This window comes from Tiliqua scincoides, chromosome 3 (genome assembly GCF_035046505.1).
Source record: "Tiliqua scincoides isolate rTilSci1 chromosome 3, rTilSci1.hap2, whole genome shotgun sequence".
Taxonomy (NCBI): Eukaryota; Metazoa; Chordata; class Lepidosauria; order Squamata; family Scincidae; genus Tiliqua; species Tiliqua scincoides.
The window spans coordinates 146,285,094-146,301,814 of NC_089823.1; the positions used below are offsets into that span (position 1 = coordinate 146,285,094).

Genomic DNA, 16,721 nt, shown 5'->3' on the forward strand with positions numbered 1-16,721 from the left:
GTTGCACTAGAACGGATGCTATAAATAGAGGGCAAGTTCCACCACAAACTGAGATGGAGCAAAGAAAATACAGGCCTATGAACTATTCTAGCACACTTGTTTAAATCATTGCCTATATAAACGATCATCTCTCCCCTCAAAGAAGCATTTAAATATTCAGTACTATCCTATATAAAAACTACTCTTCAACAGACGTTAAAACTTATTCTCAGTTCAACAACTTAATTGCAAGACATTCGAAAGTATTTATGGAAACACTTTACATTCATCCAGAAAACCCTTTATAAAGAAAAGCGCACACGCATAAACAAAGTAGGCAACTACTTTAACATTTCTTTGTTTCAAAATGCTTTACATAATACATTAAAAATCCACCCTAAGCACTTAAGTGACGTGGTTTTCAGTTTTGTAAGCGGGATGTAGTTCTCCAGGAAATAGTATGAAAAAGGCAAATGAAAATACAGCTTTCCAGAACACTCATTCTGACCAAATGTCAGAAAAATTTAAGAGGTTTTTTTTTAAAAAACAAAAACATATGAGCACTACTGCTGACATCCTTGGGACCATCCTAGGTTAAAGCAGAATGGCAATGATGGCAGCAAGGGAGAGGCAAACAGGGGAAGGCAATTGGAATAGCCAGTGGACAACTGCAAGAGAGCATTAAGATGCATTAGAACGATTGTTTCACAAACCATTATCACAGGGTGTGTCTTCAGGCAAGTCAACATCAAGCATGAGATCATCATCTTCAAGGTCACATGAATCAAGGTTATTCAAGATATCCTACAAAAAAATAAACATTCTTGCTGCAAGATGTGCACATTTGAGCCTACATTTCCACACTTAAATTATCTATGCACATTTTATAATTAATATTTTACTCAATTACTATAGCTTCAGCCACCTGAGATAAACAACCAGAGAGGGAGGAAAAAACTATCAAGCCCCATTTTTAAAAAAAGGGAAGGTGTGCTACTTATTCTCAAAGTAAAATGCCAACAGCTACCTACCCCGCCTTCCCCATATACTTCTAGTTTATAGTGTTGAGTTTTCAAATAGAGGAAATGGACTTGGGAATCAAGGACAGAACATACTAAAGCAAGTATAAGTTCTCTATGTTATACTGTCAGTCCTGAACAACTATAGAGCTATACACTCAGAGGACAGTAGAATCATTCCAATGGCTTCAGGAGATTCATTTGAAAAGCTTATTCCCAAATGTGGGAACAAAAGAGCATTTTTGCCTACTTACTTCTGAAGTTAAATTTTTTTTTTCCAGGTTAAGGACATAACATTTGACCAGATATACTGTATTTTTTTTTTCATTTTAAGAGTCAGTTTAAATGAGAAAAATATAACTTTAAAATTTTAGTTTAAAAAATTTAGTATTCTCTATTAAAAGCTGAGCAAAGGCATCTGTCACAAATGCAGCTGAACATAATTGCTATACCCCAGTAAATCTTTCAATTTAAAAAACCAGGTTCTGACAATTAGTTGTCTCATCTCAATAAAATTAGCAAGGGAAAAATGAGTCAAACACACACTACAAAGTTAATATTGGATAAACACAACTCCTGTTCAACCCACTTGTCCATACCAATGTCAAGACTGATTACAAAATATCACTGAATTGCAGATGAGACTGTATTTTCCCTTTGCTTTAGAACAGTTGTTTTTCACATTTTTATAATGCCCTTTCTCCTTGGAGCTCAGGGTGTCCAACAAGATTATGGAAAGAAAAAGTCTGGCCAATGATCAAAATGGCAATCCTTCAGAACAGGAAGAATAAACCAATTTCTATGTATGAAGTTGGAGCTTATGGTGCAGTTTTGTGCTGTCATACCTTCTACAGTACGGTGTTACCAATTCCATGTTACACGATTAACATAGCACAGCACCCATACCTTTCAAGAACAAAGTAAGATGAACAGTAAAAATACACAGTGAGGTGACTAGGGTAAGAAACAGAGACTGGGCTTGGGCCTATTATACCATAACAACCATATGGTAAGTCCTTCCAACCTAATCAACTTTCTAACCGATCAGGGAGCAGCAGCCATTGATATTGCCAGAAGATGTCCAGTCTCCTTGAAGCCAGCTAAACAATGACATGAGCTAGTATGCCAGTTGTCATGGTGAGAAACAAATACTGTTAGTATCTGCAACCATTACCCCTCCATCTCCTCTCTGGAAACTAAAAAAGGGAGGGGTGGAGGAAGGCCCCCTCTTCCAACTCAAAGCACTTGCTGAACAGAAGATTATGGAACAAATCTGGACAAAAACAATTCAGGTGTGTTATGAATGCCTCAACTGTATCATCTGACATTTCATTCTCTGTCATTAGAACATGCTCCTTATTAACAAAATGGAAATACGCCACAAGGTTAAGTCTAGATTAGACTGTCATCGTTTAAATTATAATGCTTTCCTTTTTTTTTTTAACATGTTGCTTGTTCTTTTCAACCTATTATAAACAGAGTGCATGAAGTTAAGATTCACAGGCTCTAAGAACCAGCATCATCACCAGGTGATTACTGAAAGCAATCTTGGGCATTTTAATCACAACTCCAGGAGCTTCCAAAATTATATCATGCTGGGGATAAAAGTCTCTAGGAATATTTCAGTCCACGTTAGATACCCTATCATAGCATGTGTACTGAATGCTTACTTTTTCAATTTTTATAGTATATTATATATTCTTCTCCTTATTCCTGCAAAGGGACTATGGACTGAGATGGTTTTAATGAGTGTGTTCACTGGTTTGTAATATTTAAACATGTAATTCAGTGTCAACTTCAATCATTTGCTTGTTTTTCAGGTTCTTATCTACCTCGATTCCTCCCACATTTCCCTTTGTATTTGTTCAGGGGAGCAGAATGAAATCTCTACAACCCTGAATTTTATTTTATTGCCAAAGGTAACTTCTAAATTGTTGGGAAAACAGATTGCATAACGCTTTTATAAGTTTAGAAACAAACTGTGAAAAAGTTCCTTGCTGGTAGAGTAGTTTTGATCTGGAACCATAGCAAATCAGCAGCGACCTCTCTCTAAAAAGCTGACAGGCACTTAAAACAGCCGTGGTCTTGTGCTTACATTCTCACAACAGAAGTTCCAGAAGCATTCCTCAGCATTTTTAAAGTAATATGCTCAAAATGTCTCTTGTCACTGCTGATAATTAGTATATACTCCAGGGTATGGTCTGAGCATACATAATACAGCCATTTTGCAGAAGCCAAGGTGATCATGTCCAGTCAGCGCCTGCATGGGTGACTGCCTTGGAGACTTATGCCAGCTGAGTTCCATGAAGTAAGAGAAGTAGGATTATAAATGTAATACATACATGAAAATACTGGGGTCTGTACATAAATTGCAACTGCTTTAGTACTGTGAACAGGATCTTACCAAGTAAATGCTAACAATCAACTCATTAGATTGTTCTAGGACAGCAGGCACCAAACCCCAGCCTGTGGGGTCCAGCACTTTCAAGAATCTTTCCCCATTGTGCGGGGCATTACCGTTCTACCCTGCTGCTGCTTATCTTTCCCCTCTGATTGTCACAGAAAGTTGCGCCAGACAGCCATTTCCACTGCCCGTCACCCCAGGAGGCTCTGCGCCCAGATTGAAGGATGGAAGTGGCTTGCTGCAGCAACTTTTGGTGACAATTGGAGGGGAAGATAAGCAGCAGCAGCACAAAACAGTAAACACTGCAGGGGAAGGGTTCCAAACGCAGTGGTTCCACTAGGATATGAGCCATTTAAAAATTCAATAAAATATTAAGCTTCAGGGCAAAAGCTCGCTCTAGCCGAGTAAGAGTTCAATAGACCATGCTCTGGGAATTGCAGGCTGTCATTTTATTGAGACTACTCATACTTGAAGCATGCACCCACACAGAAGGATCTATTAAATGTTGAGAAGCTTTCACATAATGCAAATTAGAATACCTTCTCCAAGCAAAAATGGAAACTAGTGTACTAAAATCAAAATCAATACACACAATAGCTTTACTTCTAAGTTTTCAGAAGTCATGATATGAAAATACTAGAAAACTCAATTTTTGAAGACCTTGTGGTGGGAAGGCAGGGTATAAATATCTTCCATACAATAAAAGTAAATATGTTCAGGTTGTCATTGTAAACTATTGTCTTAGAGAACTTAACTGTCAGAAAATGCAGATGTCTTGTTTTAAAACAGTGTGACACGTCTTAACTGATGTAGAAGAACCGCCCACACCAAAGGATGCTTATAAAACCAATTCTTTAAAAATGAGCAGTACTGGGCTAAGCCTTTCTAACTCTATCAAATTTTTTAAAATGTAAGTTAATCCAAATATACTGTAAATGTTAAATAAGAATGTCACATATTGACAGACTCACCACCTAGTTATTTTGTTTACTATCACTATTTCCTGGAAGGCAAGCCAGCACACGATACCTTGCACTTTTAAATTGAGATGGCTGGCCTATTTCTTGAAGAAAAATGTGCATGTCTTATTTGTGTGGAAATCATATCAGCACTAGTAACACTTCATAGTTCTATTTAATGAAACCATGTTCTAATCTAGATTAAAGGTTTTATTCAAGATTTAGCTTAGAAAGATATACAAGAGTATACTAAATCCTGTGAGATCAGGTATCAAGCACGGACCCTATTCTCATTGTGAAAACTTCAGCAAAGAACAGTTAACATCGATACACATTTAATATAAGCAGATGTACACAGTTACAATTATTGTACTTTTGTCACAATATATAATTTTCAATTTCATCCGAAAAAAGGAAAACGTAATCGGTCATCCTGTCAACACATAAACAATGCTTAAACCAGCAAACTAACAATTTCAAATTAGTCCTTGGAATAACAATGCTCCTGTACTTATGCTAGAAATTAGAGTAGAGCTACATTACGATGTTCAGCATCATATAATTCAACCAATTTAAAAGTTACATGCAATTAATATATTCTCCATTGGAGAGCTGCTGTGAGGGGTTGGGCATTTAGAGTAGGGAAACATGTGGGGTAAAGGTTAAGGGGTTTTTCCCCCCTTCCACTTCTCTGCTCTCAGTCTCTTCTTCCAAAAGAAGCTTTTGGAAGTTAAAAATGGATAATTGTGCTATAGTCATGCATTGGAGGGCAACATGCAGTTTAATCCTTTATCTCAATGAAAGCAATTTGCCAACTCAAAAGCTTACAGAACTAGCATGGTGCACTCCTCAACCATGGTACTCCTCAGGCCACACTTCATGGTTGGCCACTGGAAGCAATGTTTCCACTGTAGGGTTAGACCAAACCAAATATGACTGTAGTCCAATATCCTGGTTTGCTCTAACTGTAGTTAAATCATGGTTGTCTAAACTCATATGTAATGGGGAATGGCAAATTGTTTTTTCCCTTGCCTGGTAGAGAAGAAGGTGAACCATGCCCATAGCTCAGCTAAAGGGAGCCATACCCCAATCCTTCCTCAAAATCAAACAGCAGCTACAGACTCTCTTGGGATAAGGAGGAAGCAGGTAGTGCCATATGCAGTTGTTGCAACCACAGACAGCTGCAATAACCACTAAAAGGAAATTCAGGAAGTAATTCCAAGCTGTACGATCATTAATATTACAATGAAAACCACACACATGATTTAGTACAATTAACAGGATCATGTGTACACTGTATTATATAACTATATACATTTAGCAAGTTTACATTTTGCTTTTTACACAATTCATTCTGCAATGAATTGCCTGATTTGTTTTGTTTTGCTTATCATGCACCAATCAAAGAACTACCTGGGGTACTTCAAAGCTGTTCTTTAGGCACTGGTAATGTATCTAATCTACTTCTCTGACTTCTAAAATCTCAGCTAGCATTGTCATGAATTTTACTATATCTTTGACGTTATAAGGATTAGAAACCTGCATGTTTCCATTTATAAGTGAAAGTTTAGCTTCCCAGAAATCTGAGTTCCATACCCAGTATTACATTCGGCCCTTTTTCTGTACTCCTGCAGAACTCTGGTAATAGTTCCCAGTGAGTTTAAAATTTCAGAATAAATTGCATAAAGAACTACCAACCTGCAGAACAAAAAACTCAGATAAACACTACAAAAAACACATGCAGATTTAATGCAGTGGGATAAACATAATAAATCATCCCAAAGTAAATTTATATAAATTAAACCAATTTAAATCACCAAGACAAAAAAGTCAATTTAGAACACCAATTTAAAATAAAAAAATTACTTAGATAACTCCTAACTAAGAGTGAAGAACTGGTTGCTGTAACCAGAGGAACATATTGAATTAAAACCGATCAGAGCCCTTGATACAACCACCAAAATGTACACTAGAAGTTTGCCATATACTTGCTGCAGCCCAACCCAACTCTTCCTCAAAAAGGAAGAAAACAGAAGTGTGAGCTGGGGAGGGTTATTATCTACATGAATTCACAGCAACTGTTACCCTGCACATGCCTGATCTTGTCTGATCTTGGAAGCTAAGTCTTGGATGGGAGACTGCCTGGGAATACTGGGTGCTGTAGGCTTATACCATAGTCTTTCGAGACTGAAGGTTGCCAACCATGAGAAAGATGAGAAATGCCTACCCTTTCAATCCTCCTCCCAATAGGAACCAGCACTGTCCTCCCAACTTTGTGCTGTTGCTTATTGACAGGATGATCCATAAACAAAGCTATCATTCATGATATAATCATGGATGAGGGGGGCCAACCTGCTTTGGAGACCTGGGTGAAAGAGTGGAGATCTCTCAGCTCAGTTGACCTGTAGACTCAGTGAAACAATAACACAACCTTGAAGATTAGGGGTGGGTAGACTAGCACCTATTCTCAGCTGGAACCAGATGGTCCCCTGGGGAGCCCTGGAACATTTGAAGGAGACCACAGATAAAAAACAGATGATTTTTTGTATCTGTTGTGTCCTTGTTTGACAAGAGGGTTCTGGAACCTAAGAAGAGCTCCTAGGGGGACATAGCCCCCCAAAAAGTTGAGAATGGCTTGCCTATAGGATTCATCTCCCTCTGGTTGAGCTCCAGACTGGTCCTACTGTCGCTGGTGCTTTTCCAGAGAACACTTTTGACACTGCTATTAACCAGAGATCTCCTACACACTGCAAAGGTTTTATGGCTATGCTTTAGAGTAGCGATTTTCAACCAGTGTGACATGGCACATTGGTGTGTCACAAATGGTTCACAGGTGTGCTGTGGGAGTTTGGGGGGATGATCATTTATTATTTATTGCCAAAAAACCAATGGTGTACCTTGACAATCTGAGCACCTTGTTAGTGTTCCGTACAATGAGAAAGGTTGAAAAACGCTGCTTTAAGGGTACCCTCTCAGTTTACAACAGACACTGCCAAGGCCTGCTGAGACTCACCATCATCCTGCATGAACTGACAGAGTACTCTCTAGAACTGAAGACTGAAAGGAAATATCACTGTAGTGGGCAAGCTGCCTTTTATAGAAACTTGTTTACCATAACTAATTTGCTTCCAAAGAACCCCAGGCTCCCCCTGAATACAGTTTGAAAACCAAATATCCAAACAACTGCACACTGCTCGGATAACCACACTAAAACAAAATTGCATCTTGTGGAGAATTGCTACAACCCACCTTATTTTAAATAAGGAAAGAAGTTGTGTTTGCTTAATTAAGTTAGCTCAACCAGAAAGCTATGAGCTATGCAAGATAACAAAAACTGCCCTTTGTTCAGCCATCTAAAATAAAAGCATTTTCATCCTCAGTAAGGGAATGTTCTTCCACTAGTAATTATCTCGTTTTATAGAGCATGGTATCTTCATAAATTATGCATTACGTTACATATTCTAGGTCTCCTTTTTTGACTTCTGTGCCTCCTTCTTGTGTCTCATCTATACTTTGATTGAGAAACTTTGTCTTTCAATTAATTGAAATTGCACAATTATTTGTAGAACAATTTTATTTCACATGCAATACTAAATAAATAATATACATACTATGCTATTCATTTCTGAAGAATCATAACTTCCACATGGATGGACACTCCCAATTGGCTCCAGTCCCTCTTCATCCCACATATAAGTTCCATCAGAGCTGTCAGATGGGGAAAGCTCAAAGGAGGAGCTAGCTCTATAGTCCATGTCAGAGGAAATAACATTGTTCCCAGATGGATGCTTTGCACTCTCACTCTTATCCACTTCTTAAACAAAAGCACAAAAAAAAGACATCAAGTTAATACAATGCAAAGTTCTTCTACACTAGTATTTGACACCTCTACAATTCTTCAACTCTTAACACTAAGAAACCGTTACAAATTTGAACAGCTAACATATCAAACCCAAAGAAAGACTTTAAGCAAGTTGTATTTTCAGGTGTGTTTGCTCAGGATCACAGCTCATCAAACTGTTAGCTTCTTATAGTGCTGACCATTTTTATTTTGTAAGATATTAAACAAACTGCCAGGATCAGTAACAGCAATAAGATGATCCAATGATGTAACAGATGACCCCTCTGACCATGACATGGTTCAAGGGCAAAGGTCCCACTTTGCCCCAATAGGACCAAAGAAAAGGCAATTAAAAGTTAATCTTACAAGGCCACATTTATTTTACAACACTGCAAATGAAACAGGTTAATAGTCAGATTAAAACTAAGCTACATCCTAAACTTAGTCCTAACTAGAAATGTACTTAAATGTTATTTTTTTCCCCGGATTTCATTTTTCCCCCAGGAGGAAAAGCACAGAAAGCATGTTATGCGTTTTTATTCCAAGACACATTTTTAATAAATTATAATTATAATCACTTTAAAAGTGTACTAGGTAGGTGAGATAGGTAGCCTAGTGTCAGCACATGCACCCACAGTCATTATCCTTGCACCCCCCTTGCATTACCCTTGCATCTGTGGAAAAAATAATAGCATTTCTCAGTTTATTTTTTGCAGATTTTTTAAAACACAAAAATAAGAAGTGCAGAAAGCAGTGTTATGTGTTTTTATTTTGTTATCACACCCCAATCATAACTAAATCTAAGGTTGCATCCTATCATTTAACACTGGAAAAAGCTTATTTCACTCTTTTGATACATATAGAAAATTTAACATACTTTTGGAATAATAAAAATTATGCAATCTTCACCCCTTATCCTTCATAACCTAACTTTCAAGTTCACTCTTAACTGACAAAGAATGGTAACGCTATAGAAGCCGACCTGCATATCTAAAAAGAAAAAAAAAACTTACCAGAAACATGTATATCTAACCATTCATCAGAATTGCAGTTGGATCTTTCACTTTCCTTAAGAGACAGAATTTGATCTGGTGGTATTCCATTTCCATGCTCCAACTCATGAACAGAAGCTTCCTCTTCTTTGATTGTTATAGTTCTGTTTGGATCTTCTAGATCTATGAAGTCATCACTAAAGTCTTCACTGAGGTCATTTTTCTCAGAAGAGGACAAGGAAGATATAGATATCTCATCCACATCACCACCCATGCAAATAACTTTACAGCCACTTTCTACCAAATTATTACATATAGGCTGAACGTCTGTTCTTTCAGTGTCACTGTTTTGCATGCCTTTTGCATCAATATCTCCATTGATATTTGCTGAACCCAGTGAGCCCTCCACTTTGCAATTTTCAGTATCTTTTCTTGTGATGCCATCCACTGGGATTTTTCTACTCAATTGTTGGTTGCTAGGCTTCAATAAAGAAGGGCGGCCTGTTCGAAATCTCAGAGAGGGTGCATCCCCAGAGCCATTTGACATTGGCTGTTTCTTCAAACCAGAGGGCACTAAAGCAGCATATGACCTAGCAAAACCGTACCTTAAAGGTTCGTTACTGTTGGGCATGTCCAATTGCCGTGCACTTCTTGATAACAAATTAGATCTCTGAGATGCTCTAATAGCTAGGTGTTGATTTTGATAAGGCCTTGTAAGATCCACAGCTCTATTAAAAGAATGTGACCTGGTTAGGGATGTGGGGGGCAAGAGAGAGCTTTGAATGGAATGCGAAAAGCTTTGCGATCTAACCATTTTTTCACAAGAAGAGTTAACATTGTCATTTGACTTTGCCAGACTCTCCCCCAAGCTGCTCCTGGTAGCAGCACAATTACCTCCATTCCTCTGCAAGCCTACAGTTGATCGGTTCCCACAAAATCCATTCAGATGAGATTTTGGAGCATTAAGTCCCAAATATGATGATCTACCCAACAATGAACTTTTGGTGAACTTAGCTGAACCAGTCAGTCCAGGCAATGACTTTTGGTTTAATTCTTCTGTAGAGGATGTAAAAGTGTTGCTTTGTTTTGCAATTTTTGAAGAACTGCCATTTGAACTGACCCTGAGCACTTCTTTCCCAACTGCTCCTTGAGTCTGTGGGCCCTTTTCAGAATCAGTCAGTCTTTCACTGGAATTATGACTGGAGCTAGACTCACTACTGATCTGATCACCCAGTTGGTACTTATTTGATTTTCGCCAGTTAAAAGAAAAGGAAGACATACGAATAGTGCCATTGTGCTTGCTGAAGTTTTTGTCAATGCTCTGAGTATTCCCTGATAAATTAAGAGCTGTCCCATTTGGAACTGTCTGTATGATATTCCCAACAGGTTTTGACCCATACTTTGGTAACCTGGAAACCAATGATGTTCTGATATTTTTATCTTCCATGAGCTATAGTCCTTCCATGAGATACAGTCCTGGAAGCCAGTTCAAGTCTGGAAGTGAGAAAGAAAAACATATTAGTTGACCGCACAAGTGTGGTTATACGAAACACACATTATAGAAAATGTTCATGCTTTAAAAATGCCTTAGGGCGCAATCCTAGCCAAGTCTACTCAGAAGTAAGCCCTACTGTGTTCAATGGGACTTACTCCCAGGAAAGTGAGGTTAGGATTGCAGCCTTAGTGAGTCACAAATAACCATATATTGAAATAACTAGAATACATTTATACTGAACAGAAACAAAGGGATGCATCCTAAATTTAGTTATAGTACAATATAATTTTAGAAAAATATTTTAAACAAGTACAGCTGCCAAGTGCAATTCTATTGCACTGATGTGATGGCAGAGGGAGTGCATGGAGGAATTGAATCATGACAATAAAAAATTAGCATTCATTCATTCAGAATACCTTATTGGCATAAAGATACAGAAATATGACTTTAAAGCAACAGATTTAAAAATTCCCAACTACCTTGGATAACAGCTACAGTAGAACATACTGATGAAATTAGCATATATAAACTAATTCTGGTATAGTATTTTACACCCTTCAGAAAACAAGTTAAATTACTTTGTTTGAGGCATGAAATAAGTTTCATCAAATTTGCAATTTCTTTAGAAATTATCATGGGAATTGGATCCAACAGAGATCCTTGGTCTTACATTGAAAGAATGACTTTGACAATGCCAAATGTCACCTCAAAAAAAAAAAAGATGCTTTTCAACCTCTTAATAACTAGTTCCCGTTATCACAGCTGAGTCAACACTGCTTTCTGCTCAGTCCTCACTGATTGCAGCTACTATCTGCTGACATGCTTGCAGAGTTTCCTAGAATTCCATAGCAACAGCTGCAATATAACTACACACTTTCAGACCCCCAAGAACATCTGGTATAAAATGGCATTTCCTAAAAGAAATACAGGTCCAGCCTATTTATACATGGATTTTTTATACTTGGATTTGACTCAACACGAATGGCCCCTGCAAATGAGAATGAATGTGCTGATCCCTGGAGAAGGGGAAAAATGCATCCCTTTAAAATCAGTTTAAAAAACTGAACAGTCCTTTAACAATAGCCTCCTTAATGAGGGGGGGAGCTGGCTGGCAATCCATCAATCCTTCTCTCTCCAGGCAACCCCTCCCTTCCCCTTGAGCAGTGAAAGAAAGGTGATCACTTTGCATTGATGAAGGGAGGGGCTGAGTGAAGTGTTTGGAGGAGACTGATGGATGGTCTTCCTAATGACTCTTACCTTACATCACAAAGGTCAGCAAGGTTGTTTTTAAATCACCTGAGCAAAGAAACTTTGCTTTTTAAATTGATTTGTTTTTTGCAATCCACAGGAGGCTCAACCTGTAGTTACCAACACAATGAGCAATTTCAGCTAGGTTTTTGTTTTGAAAGAGAATGAAGTTAATTTTAGGTAAAACTCAGGAAAACAAATGTGAATTGGAATAGTTGAATCTGGCCTACCAATGTGAAATGTGTATTCAAAATTGGGAAGAGAGATCAAAACTCTTCCTCTGTTGGCAATGCAAAGATCCTTATTGCTCTTATTTTTTTAATGGAAAAAAAATTGTATCCCACCACTCCAAATTCAGGTGCCCTTACTGGCTAACATCTACTTAATGCAACAGCACAATAACAAAAGAAATTACTATAACTACCACCATAGATGGTCAAATGATTAAGGTCAGGAGCTGTTCAACTCAGAAACATTTTAGCCTGCTGGTGAAATACCGTAACAGAAGAAGCCAGTAAGATTTCCAACAGCAAGGAGTACCACACCCTGGAGGATATGATGGATATGCCTCTGTCCTGCACCACTGATGGAAATGGGACATAGAGCCAAGTCTCTCCTTGTTACCTGAATGGACAGGCAGGCTCATATGGAAGGAGACTGTACTCACATAGTCTAACCAAAGTTGTTTAGCACTTTACAGGTGATAATCAGTACTTTGAACTGGACTCAGTGCACTGGAAGGAAGTGGAATTCATATAGCAGCAGGGCAACAAGCCCCCTTACACGAGTGAAAATATAACTTGCATGCAGTAAAGCCTCCCCAGAAAGTGGGCTGGATGTTGCATTATTAGGGCAGAGGCAAAACTTTGACCCCTAAAGCTGTCAAAGATTCTGGAAATCCAACATAACTAATAACTCCTTAAACTAGAAATTGGTCAGTTAGCCTCTATAAATCCTCACTATCTCTGACCACAAGAATCAGATTACACAGGCCAACACGCATTTTGCTTCCTTAAACGTTACACCAATTCCTGGGTATATTTGGGGTGCTGATTCCAAAAATGGCATCCATTTTGCCCTATCACATCTAGTTTGGGAGATATAGTATAGTCTCATTAGTGAATGGTTCAAGCAGCTTCCTCATGAGGAAGCCTACACCATGGCTTCCACATGAGGAAGCTGCTTGAACCATTCACTAATGAGACTATACTATATCTCCCAAACTAGATGTGATAGGGCAAAACGGATGCCATTTTTGGAATCAGCACCCCAAATTCATATCAAACCACCATAAAGTTTGGGAAAAACTTTTCTGACCCTCAATTTTGAAGGCCTGTGTTATCAAAGAGATATCAAGCATATCTAGCCCAACTCTCTATTTAAAGCAGGGAAACATTTTACTTTGAAATTTTCCTATTACTGTTGATTTATGTACATTTCTAAAGAAAGCAGATTCTAAAGAAAGCAGATTAAAAATCTAATTATTAAAGAAGGCTAGGATATACAAATAGCTTGCAATAACATCTGAACAGTCAAATCATTCTCCAACTAACATATGAACAGTAAGTTCCAACTAGCTATGACCTACATTCAGTCAAATGTAGGTTACATGAAAGAGTTGTGTAGTTAATACAGCCTTGCAAATAATGGTTCAGGCAGTGGAACAGACCTCACGTTTCTCTTGTTCCTTTACTGAAGTCTGCTTTAGTTCCAATATGTGGGGAAGAGGCAAATCATAATTCTTTCACTATGAAGTGCAATGCATTTTCAAAACTTCAATATAATATAAAAGTCAAACAGTGAGTACTGATAATCATCTTCCACTATCATTTGCTCAGAAGAGACAGTGAAAGAAAGCAAAAACATTGGAAACCAGTAAAAAAAATCATTTGTTTTTGGTGTCTGCAGAGAACACTAAAAGAAGAGATGGGCAGCCCAGTCCTATGCTGCCCTAGCACGCAGAGGAAAAGTGATGCCGAAATAGCCACTGCAGTATCCAATGGGGCTGGAGGAAGGGAGCATTTGCTCCCTTAAACTGGTTCCATCCCTTCTTTGCCCTAAGAAGCCTCATCGCTGAGCAGCAGCAATACTTAACCCTGGTTACTCCAGCATTGAGGCCGAGTGCCAACTGGCACTGCCTCAGCAGTACGTACATACCACCGGTGGGAAAGGGCTTTATGGCACCCAGTACCGCTGGAGCCGAGCACCATAGGATTGGGCCCTTAGTCAACATATACTAAGTCAAAATTGAGGGGTTTGCAACTTGCAGTTAAAAATGGGCTTGTGTCCAAGAATGCTGAAAAGAACTGAACTGCACCTAAATCAGTGCTGACGAAAAACACTACGGAAGGGACATTTCCATATTCAGATCACATAAAGTGAAATGAAGCTGTATATCTGGCACAGCACACTGTTTTTAATCTAGCAATCACTACTGTTAAATATAAGCCATTCTTTGAAAAGAGCAGACACTGGTCAATACTTTGTGAAAACCAGCCCAAAAAGGATGGAGCAGATGGCACATACATTTCAGAACAATGAGAGAGCTTGGAACTGAAATAAGCATACATTCTAATTTTTATATATATTTTATATTACACAAAAAGTCCCACAGCAGCAAATATTTTATCTTATTGTGAAAATTCTTAGAGTTATATACAATTTGTAAATATTTTCTGTAAATGAACTGCTCTAGCTTCCATAAGAGCAGACCTGAGTGATATGGCTCTGGCAACTGAAGGTTTGGGGATGACTGGGTTACAGCATAATTTTTCCACTAAAATTTTTTGGTACAATCCATCCCAAATTTAAGTTTCCACTGATTTCAACAACAGACTAGTTTTGGCTGCCCTATATTTTCAGAAGTTAGGCACTTTTTGACCCATTCAGGTCAGACATTAAACAGCAGGCATGCATAGCAAGGTAGATGAGGAAATTTCACTGACACTTGCAATAGTAGAGTAACTATCAACTTTTGCCAGTGTTGTGTTTTCCTAAGAATGTCAGCATCTTCCTCCACTACTATAACAAACATGCTGAGAGTCCATGTAAACCTGCCCTTTTGTTTTTCCTTTGAATTAAGAGCTAATGTTTTAGATCTGGGAGACAAGACAAACATACAAAAGCTGAACAGAATATGAAAAATTCATCTGTAGAACAGCATCCAAGTATTTAATGGTTTGCAATTATGCTCTGTATTAGAACTTTTCCAATTAACACTTAGTCACTCAATATCAATAGTTGCATTACATTAAAAAAAAACTACTCAAATTGTATAACTATCCACCAAGGCGCTTCACTTTCCTAAGAGTCAGTTACTTCTCCACGTCATTTATATATTCTAACAGTAAATGAGAGCCCAATCACATGTATGTCTACTAAGAAGTAAGTCTCATTATAGTCAATGGAACTTACTCCTAGGTTAGTGTGGATAGGATTGCAGTCTTAGGGCCCAATCCTATCTAACTTTCCAGCCCCGGTGTAGCCACAATGCAGACCCAAAGTAAGGAAACAAATGTTCCCTTACCCTGAGGAGGCCTCTGTAACTGCCTTCCCACCACAGGATGCAGCGCACGCCCCATTGGCACAGCGGCACCAGCACTGGAAAATTGGACAGGAATGGGCCCTGGGTCTTTAAAGTATCATAGGACTGATTTTTTCCTATTATTACGTGCATACAAACTTTTGTCCTCCAGTTTAATATTAATATGTTCACGACACACCTGAGCAATACGGTAAGCTCCTTGGTTTCAAGGATTGTTCAGCCTAAGCGAAGTCAAAAATAGCACATAACAGGGCCCTAATTGCTACCTGATTAATTACCTTCTTTGCCATAAAATGTGAACCAGCGCAGAACTGACTACTGCAGACAAAATTATTTTGATACTATAGACACTATTGTTTCTTAGTACTGTATAAAAGTAATTGGCAATTTATACATTCCACTGCTCAAAATAGCTCCTAGATGCAATTGTAACTCACTTCTGGGTTCATGATAGCAAACCAGAAGTGGGTCACGACTGCAGCTTGGAGGTGATTTGAGCAGCAGGAAGGCTTACACAGGGGATCACAGGACCTTCACACCCTCCAGATGGCCAGCACTACCCCCCAGGTATCTTAAAAAATCCTTTGTCGAGGTGGCAGCGTGATAACTGAGGTGAAGTCACAGCTGTCCATCTCCCTGCCCGCAAAAACTACAGGGTTTCCAACCTTCACGTAAAGGTTGGTAAACCTGCTTTAGGGCCTCTGAAAATCACTGGCTCATGGTCATCTAGCCAACACAATGAAACCACCAACCAGAACAATTGTGGAAAAGTTGTTGCTTTATCCTAAAAAAGGATAACGAAGAGAAAAACTAGGTTCTCCGTGAATTTTAATAGGTTCCTACATGTTATATTCTATTTATCAAGTAATTACTGTTTTGTTAGCAGCTATTAGATTTCTAACACTAGTGATTTAGCACTGTTGACCTAGCTAAAAAGTCAAGTATCACTACATTTCTAGCAGATCAAGAAACACTGAATAAAGAAAATGAAAAGATAAATAAAAATAGAGGGAAGAATCAAGATCATCTGCAACTCTTAGATATAATCTTGGAAACAACTGCAATGTAGACACAACCATTTGACTTTAACATACTAAGGGCACAATCCTAACCCCTTATGTCAGTGCTTTCCAGCACTGGCATAGCAGTACCAATGGGACATGTGCTGCATCCTGCAGTTGGGTGTCACTCACAGAGGCCTCCTCAAAGTAAGCAAATGTCTGTTCCCTTGCCTCAGAGT

The 16,721-nt window shown here is 38.5% G+C and overlaps 1 protein-coding gene across 3 annotated transcripts in view; it reads right to left on the reverse strand.

Annotated features, from left to right (window-relative positions):
• Positions 1 to 16,721, reverse strand: part of CCSER2 (coiled-coil serine rich protein 2) — a 61,920-nt gene that overhangs the window by 37,972 nt on the left and 7,227 nt on the right. For all 3 annotated transcript variants that reach the window (XM_066618723.1, XM_066618722.1, XM_066618721.1), the window contains exons 2-4: positions 9,216 to 10,688; positions 7,973 to 8,175; positions 693 to 783 (exon numbers count right to left, since the gene is read on the reverse strand). In XM_066618723.1, the coding sequence (XP_066474820.1) occupies positions 693 to 783; positions 7,973 to 8,175; positions 9,216 to 10,641 (1,720 nt within the window). In that variant the 5' untranslated portion in view covers positions 10,642 to 10,688. The remainder of the gene's footprint in view (positions 1 to 692; positions 784 to 7,972; positions 8,176 to 9,215; positions 10,689 to 16,721) is intronic.